This window comes from Embiotoca jacksoni, unplaced genomic scaffold (genome assembly GCF_022577435.1).
Source record: "Embiotoca jacksoni isolate LCO1_2020_lvr unplaced genomic scaffold, fEmbJac1.0.p SCAF_100, whole genome shotgun sequence".
In the NCBI taxonomy this organism is placed as follows: Eukaryota; Metazoa; Chordata; class Actinopteri; family Embiotocidae; genus Embiotoca; species Embiotoca jacksoni.
In genome coordinates this window covers 105060-112585 of record NW_027185231.1, presented here as the reverse complement: position 1 = coordinate 112585, position 7526 = coordinate 105060, and the positions used below count along the sequence as shown (strand labels likewise).

Sequence of the window (7526 nt, the reverse complement as noted above, 5' to 3'; positions counted from 1 at the left end):
GAAGAGACGTTTGGACCTTCAGACTGATGAAGACTGATGAAAACTCTCGGGTTCTGGATCAGTTCGGGTCGTCTCAGAACCCGCTGCCCCTCTGAGGGTTTGGTCTCCATGGTAACAGCATCAAGAGAGCACATGAGGAGGAGGCTTGGAGCAGAGTGACACCTCTATCCTTTCCGTCCTATCTGTGCAGAGATAAAAGCTGCGGGATCAGATGCTGCGACTCAGATGACCCCCTTCTGATCCAGGTCTTCTGCCCCACAGACCTCACGGACTCCGTCAGACCTCCGGGACCAGCCGCCGTGATCCGGTGTGAGGGCTTTGCACGGGACGCTCACTGATGTAAAGCAGTTCTTCCGGTGTGACTCGGTTCGCGCGGAGATGCCGGTCCAGATCCCGGACGACTCGGACTTCTCCTCGTTCAAAGATCAGTGTCTGAGCGCGGACGGATGGACGAGCCGCTACAACAAGGGCGGGGTGACGGTGTGGTGCCGCGAGGAAGACAGCAGGACGGTCCAGAAACTCAAGGTGAGCCCGGCACGATCCGGACCCGGGATATTCTGGAAGTGCACGTTAGAACTTTTTCTTTTGAAAACAGCTGCAGTAACGTCCTTGTTTAACACTCTTTAAACAAAAGATTTAATTTTCTCTGAAATATGGAGATGATGTTAATGGTGAGCAATCAATTAGAGACTGAATTGATCATCGGAAGTGACTTTTATTTTTAATTATTACAATATCTCTGATCATTTAATCGTTCATCAGAGTGTTTTATTGTGAAGGGTAACTGATGAAGATTTACAGAAACACCTGTTGATCAGATATTAATCAAATTAATCAATAGTGAAAATGACCTGGAGCTTTAACTCTACTCTGATGGTACTCCAACTGTAGTCTGACTGTACCCTGTACACTGACTGTACTCAGACTATAGTCTGACTGTACTTTGTACTCTGACTGTACTCCGTACACTGACTGTACTATGACTGTAATCTGACTGTAGTCTGACTGTACTCCGTACACTGACTGTACTATGACTGTAGTCTGACTGTACCCTGTACACTGACTGTACACCGACTGTAGTCTGACTGTACTCCGTACACTGACTGTACTATGACTGTAGTCTGACTGTACTCTGTACACTGAATGTACACCGACTGTAGTCTGACTGTACTCTGACTGTAGTCTGACTGTACTCTATACACTGACTGTACTCCGACTGTAGTCTGACTGTACTCTATACACTGACTGTACTCTGACTGTAGTCTGACTGTACTCTATACACTGACTGTACTCCGACTGTAGTCTGTTTTGTACAGTTGGATCAATAAACACTCTGTTCACCTTACTCGCTTCTTTCCAGAGCTTTTAGCTACATCTGCAGCCTTCCTCAAGGAGAGTCGTTCGGTTGTCATGGAGACGGCTCATGTGTTGTCCAGTGACCTGTAAGTCCGCAAAACTGTGAAATGATGATGCATTCAGGGTTGACCTCAGACGACATGTCAGCGTGCAGCACAGCTGTTTACAGCTGGATCCCAGAATATTGATCTGTGATCAGAGAGCAGATTTTATCTCTCAGACTTCCTGCTTCAACTTTGACCTGCAGCTCATTATGTTTAAACTCCGTCTGTCAATCAGACGTGTCGACCGTCTCATCAACGCTCCAGCTGAGTCAACGTTTACCCGGCTCTCCTCCACAACCCGCTCAGCCGGTTCCAGCTTGTTGGAAAGTGAATCGACACTCAGAGTCAATATTTAATGTCATACAGTGTGAGCGGGCAGCAGCAGTGCATGCTGGGAACTCAGACGGTCATTTACACGCCGACGCAGATTTGATTTCCTCCAGTTTGTGGAACGAAGAACAAAAACAGAGCCATAAATAATTCAAATGGAAATAAGTTCAAACTGCAAACAATCAGTCTATCCATCACTGTGTCCCTCAGTCTGTCCTTCAGTCTGTCCATCAGTCTGTCCCTCAGTCTGTCCTTCAGTCTGTCCGTCAGTATGTCTGTCAGTCTGTCCCTCAGTCCGTCCGTCTGTCTGTCTGTCCCTCAGTCTGTCCTTTAGTCATTCTGTCCGTCAGTCTGTCCTTCAGTCTGTCCCCCAGTATGTCCTTTAGTCTGTAAGAGGTTCGAAGAGGTTTCCAGAGGTTTCCAAAGGTTTTCAGAGGTTCTAAGAGGTTATCAGGTTCTGTTCCTGTGGTTCTGTTTTTAGAACCGTATAAACGGTCACGCTGCAGGTTCAGAGGTCACGCTGTAGGTTCAAAGGTCACGCTCCAATAGGAAGAACAAAGGAGGGAAGGTGGGATGGAGGGACGGACACACAAAGACGTGATGAATGATTCAGGCTGCAGATGGATTGAGTTACTCGCAGCGTTTCTGCTTCATATCTGATGACTGCTGGAAGATTACAGGATGGAAAACTGTCCTCCAGGAGGACGTCTCACATGACGGACAGAGGACAGAGACGTCTTCTGTTTACACCTGCAGCCTGTATGTGGGGGCGGGAGAGGGGGTCGATCACCGGCTCCTCCGGTCCACATTATCTTTGGGCAAAACACAGAACCACAACCTGTCCAGGTGTGCGTGTCGGTGTGTGACATCATGTCCGTCTCCGTGTCTCAGATGAGGATTGTGTGTAAAGACGTGGTGGCGGAGACGCTCTATGATGTCCTCCACGACACCAGCTACCGACGCAAGTGGGACACCAACATGATCGACACATACGACATCGGCCGGCTGACCGTCAACGCAGATGTCGGATATTACTCCTGTAGGTTTGACCCTGTGACATCACACGCACTCAAGTTGTATGTTACATGTTTCATTGAACACGTGACATTCAGTTCCTCCAACAGATGCTGTGTTCCAGATGTTCTACATGTGTTCCAGATGTTCTACATGTGTTCCAGATGTTGTACTTGTGTTCCAGATGTTCTACATGCGTTCCAGATGTTCTACATGTGTTCCAGATGTTGTGCTTATGTTCCAGATGTTCTACATGCGTTCCAGATGTTCTACTTGTGTTCCATATGTTGTACTTGTGTTCCATATGTTGTACTTGTGTTCCAGATGTTCTACTTGTGTTCCAGATGTTCTACATGGGTTCCAGATGTTCTACATGCGTTCCAGATGTTGTACTTATGTTCCAGATGTTCTACATGCGTTCCAGATGTTCTACTTGTGTTCCATATGTTGTACTTGTGTTCCATATGTTGTACTTGTGTTCCAGATGTTCTACTTGTGTTCCAGATGTTCTACATGGGTTCCAGATGTGCTACATGTGTTCCAGCTGTTTTACACGTGTTCCAGATGTTCTACATGCGTTTCAGATGTTGTACTTGTGTTCCAGATGTTCTACATGTCTTCTAGATGTTCTACATGTGGTCCAGATGTTGTACCTGTGTTCCAGATGTTCTACATGCGTTCCAGATTTTGTACTTGTGTTCCAGATGTTCTACATGCATTCCAAATGTTGTATGTGTTCCAGATGTCCTACATGCGTTCCAGATGTGTTACATGTGTTCCAGATGTTTTACTTGCGTTCTAGATGTTCTACATGCATTCCAGATGTGCTACATGTGTTTCAGATGTTTTACATGTGTTCCAGATGTTCCACATGTGTTCCAGGTGCTCTACTTGCGTTCCAGATGTTGTACATGTGTTCCGGATGTTGTACTTGTGTTCCAAATGTTCTACATGCGTTCCAGATGTTCTACTTGTGTTCCAGATGTTCTACTTGTGTTCCAGATATTTTACATGCGTTCCAGATGCTCTACTTATGTTCCAGATGTTCTACATGTGTTCCAGATGTTCTATTTGCGTTCCAGATGTTCTACATGCATTCCAGATGTGCTACATGTGTTTCAGATGTTCCACATGTGTCAAAGATGCTCTACTTGCGTTCCAGATGTTATACATGTGTTCCAGATGCTCTACTTGCGTTCCAGATGTTATACATGTGTTCCAGATGTTGTACTTGTGTTCCAGATGTTCTACATGTGTTCCAGATGTTCTACTTGTGTTCCAGATGTTCTACATGTGTTCCAGATGTTCTACATGTGTTCCAGATGTTCTACTTGTGTTCCAGATGTTCTACTTGTGTACTAACACTAACATGCAATAGTAGCCGGATGTTGTTAAGTGTAGAAACAGCTGATTTGCGGTCTGATGCTGAACTCTGCTGTGTTTGAAGGGAAGTGTCCGACTCCTCTGAAGAACAGAGACTTTGTGACGATGAGATCTTGGCTTCCACTCGGCGACGACTACTTGATCATCAACTACTCGGTCAAACACCCGGTGAGCCTCAGAAACCAGAAACCACTCAGATAGAATCAAACATGTCGAAGAGTAAGAGAAAGTCAAACACAGTTTACAAACCAGGAAGTTTGTTTACTGATCAATACATCCAGTGATGAAGATGATCAATACATCCAGCTGAAAACAGTGAACTGGCCCTTAAACACTTTCTGTTTGTGTGTCTCCATAGCAACATCCTCCGAAGAAGGACTACGTCCGAGCCGTGTCTCTGTTGACTGGGTACCTGATCCAGTCCAACGGAGCCTCCAGCTCCACCCTCTATTACCTGACCCAGGTGGACCCCAAAGGTGGGACCACACACACACACACAGAGCAAAAAGACACTAAGTCCTGCCGACTGTTGTCCTCTCTGATTGTCCTCTCTGACTTTTGTCCTCTGACTGTTGTCCTTTCTGGCTGTTGTCCTCTCTGTCTGTTGTCTTCTCTGTTATCCTCTCTGATTGTTCACTCCGACTGTTGTCCTCTCTGTTGTCCTCTCTGACTGTTGTCCTCTCCAACTTTTGTCCACTAACTGTTGTCCTTTCTGGCTGTTGTCCTCTCCGACTTTTGTCCTGTGGCTGTTGTCCTCTCTGACTGTTGTACTTTCTGACTGTTGTCCTCTCTGACTGTTGTCCTCTCTGTTGTACTTTCTGACTGTTGTCCTCTCTGATTGTTGTCCTCTCTGTCCCCAGGTTCTTTACCGAAGTGGGTGGTGAACAGAGTCTCACAGTTTGTGGCTCCGAAGGTGAATTTGTCCTGTAGAGAAAAGTTCTATCTGTCCGTAGTCTCACGGTGTCTGTCTCTGGTCTTAAAGTGTCTGTTCCTGGTCTGTGTCCGTCCCCTCAGGCTATGAGGAAGATCTACAAGGCGTCAGTGAAGTACCCGGAGTGGAAGAGGAAACACAACCCGAGCCTGAAACCGTGGATATTTCCGGAGCAGAACACGCTGCCATGCATCAGCGTGTCGGATCTGACGCTGCAGCGGACCGACTCTCTGGAGAACATCGACGAAAGCGCTGTGAGCGAGGAGAGGACCAACCACAGCGATGACGACGAGACCTAAAGACAGTTGGACTCGCAGCAGGACGTCTCTCTGTCTCCACACTGTTTGTTGGTTTGTTTGATCCAATGGACTGAAGCTGGAAACGTGTCGACCGATTCTGTTTCTAGTCATCTTCTGTTGTGTCTGCTGAGAGAAATCCACAGACTCACAGGTGTTTCCAGTTGTTTCCAGGTGTTTCCAGGTGTTCCAGGTGTTTCTGATGAGGCCTTTGATTAGGTTGAAGTTGGGCAGAGCCTCCTAGCTGTGTTGATCAGGATGGTTTTGGACTTGTTCAGCAGCTGATGATCGATGACAAAATTATTATTATTATGATGATAATATTTATTATGACTATTATGATTATTAATAAACATCTTTCTTTCTTTGAGCTGTCCATCAAACTGTTTAAAAGTTTTATCTGACAAAGAAAAAAACTAAATGATAAATTATCAGAATGATCACGATGGATTTTCTGTCCATGAATTGATTACATTGCTGAAGCCTGAAGGACAATTAGAGGACAAGAGACAGAACCTGCTCCATGTCCACAGGACATCTGATGTCTCTCGTGTTGTTTCTCTCTTTATTGGTGGAAAATACGCAAAGTCGTCCTCAGTCTGTCTTCAGTCTGTCCACACTGCCTTCAGTCTGTCCACACTGCCTTCAGTTTGTCCTCGGTCTGTCCTCAGTCTGTCCACACTGTCCTCAGTCTGTTCTTAGTCTATCCGTACTGTCCACTGGTCTGGAATGAACCAGGTAACATCAGTAAAAGCACCTGAAGGGGTGGAGCTAAAATATTAAGGGTGGGGTTAATGCATGAAGGGAGGAGCTCAACATGAGGGGGTGGGGTTTAATACCTGGGGGCAGAGCTCAACACCTGAAGTGACCTGTTTTTATGCACCTGAAAATCTGAAAAAAATAAAAAATTTCTCTGTCATCTGTTGTGTCAATAAAATGTGACTGAATAAAGATGATGTCATGAATCATGTGATCTCAGCGTCCAATGGGGTTTCAGCTCCAGTGGAGATGAAAACTGAAACTGTGACCTTGTGTTTGACGTCAGCTGACCTGGAGGTCGGTGAGATCTGAAGGGGCGGAGTTTAAAACAGACACCTTCGACTTCAGATGGTGTGAGCTCACACCAACGGCTGGTGTCACGACACACACACACACACACACACACACACACACACACCGCTGTTTCCTCTCGTGCTATGAAGAACTGATTAGCAGATCAATCAGTTATTTTGACAATCAATTGATCGATCAGAGAAAAGATGAAAACAGGAAATGTATTTTTAAATTGAATCTTTAACAACGTTCGTCGTCATCATTAAATTAATCAATATAGAAAACGATCATTAAAATACATAACTGAACAAACTGATCCTCAAACACCTGATCACATGAAACCTGACTGACTGACTGACGCATCATCAACCTGAAGCAGCCAATCACAGAAGAACATCTTCTGGAACACAGAGTGGTCGACCAGAGCTCTGTCGGACAGCAGGTACACACAACACAGTGTGTTGTTGTGTCGTTGTTGTGTGTTGTTGTGTTGCTCACCAGTAGCGGGTCATGTGACCCCCACCCCCCAGTTTGTCCCTCTGCAGCTCAACCAATCCCTTGAAGGTGGATGTTTTGATGTTGGATTGTCGGAGAGCAGGATGTTCAGTGATGTCATCGAGGACGGTTGCTAGGTGACGGGTCTTCCTGTCCTGAGGAGGAACACTTTCTGTTGGACTACATCCTCCTTCAGAGCTGAAGAATGTAGCTGGACTCCGGACGCTCTTATTGTCTCAGCCACTTCCTGTTTCCTGTCTGCAGTTTTGATTGTTGTTTGGGGTTTGAGGAGGAAACTCCACCATCGTCCACTGCTGCTGCTGCTGGGGGGATGGACACAGACTTGACCAGGACCCATTCATGTCCACCAGGACCCCCTCATGTCCACCAGGAGGTTTCAGGAGGTTTCAGGAGGTTTCAGGTTTGAGAAGGTTTCAGGTTTCAGGTTTCAGGTTTGAGAAGGTTTCAGGTTTCAGGAGGTTTCAGGAGGTTTCAGGTTTCAGGAGGTTTCAGGTTGTTTCAGGTTTCAGGTTGTTTCAGGAGTTTTCATGAGGTTTCAGGAGGTTTCGGGAGGTTTCAGGTTTCAGGTTTCAGGTGGTTTCAGGAGGTTTCACGTGGTTTCAG

The 7526-nt window shown here is 46.1% G+C and overlaps 1 protein-coding gene across 2 annotated transcripts; it reads left to right on the top strand.

Annotated features, from left to right (window-relative positions):
• Positions 1 to 225: 225 nt before the first annotated feature.
• Positions 226 to 6262, top strand: stard15 (StAR-related lipid transfer (START) domain containing 15). Of its 2 annotated transcripts, none has more exons than XM_069173124.1 (6): positions 226 to 525; positions 2622 to 2769; positions 4192 to 4295; positions 4486 to 4603; positions 4988 to 5040; positions 5142 to 6262. In XM_069173124.1, the coding sequence occupies exons 1-6, from the start codon at positions 379 to 381 to the stop codon at positions 5355 to 5357; spliced, it is 786 nt and encodes a 261-aa protein (XP_069029225.1). In that variant the 5' UTR covers positions 226 to 378; the 3' UTR covers positions 5358 to 6262. The 2 variants fall into 2 exon arrangements, with proteins under 2 accessions (XP_069029225.1, XP_069029233.1); XM_069173132.1 differs by lacking the exon at positions 226 to 525 and adding an exon at positions 1414 to 1442.
• The last annotated feature ends 1264 nt before the right edge of the window (positions 6263 to 7526 follow it).

Bases quoted from the DNA above. Each gene is read 5' to 3' on its own strand.
- stard15 (XM_069173124.1), top strand. From the start codon at position 379: ATGCCGGTCCAGATCCCGGACGACTCGGACTTCTCCTCGTTCAAAGAT. The intron at 4,604-4,987 runs GTGGGACCACAC...CTCTGTCCCCAG, and splicing joins GACCCAGGTGGACCCCAAAG to GTTCTTTACCGAAGTGGGTG. The intron at 5,041-5,141 runs GTGAATTTGTCC...CCGTCCCCTCAG, and splicing joins CACAGTTTGTGGCTCCGAAG to GCTATGAGGAAGATCTACAA.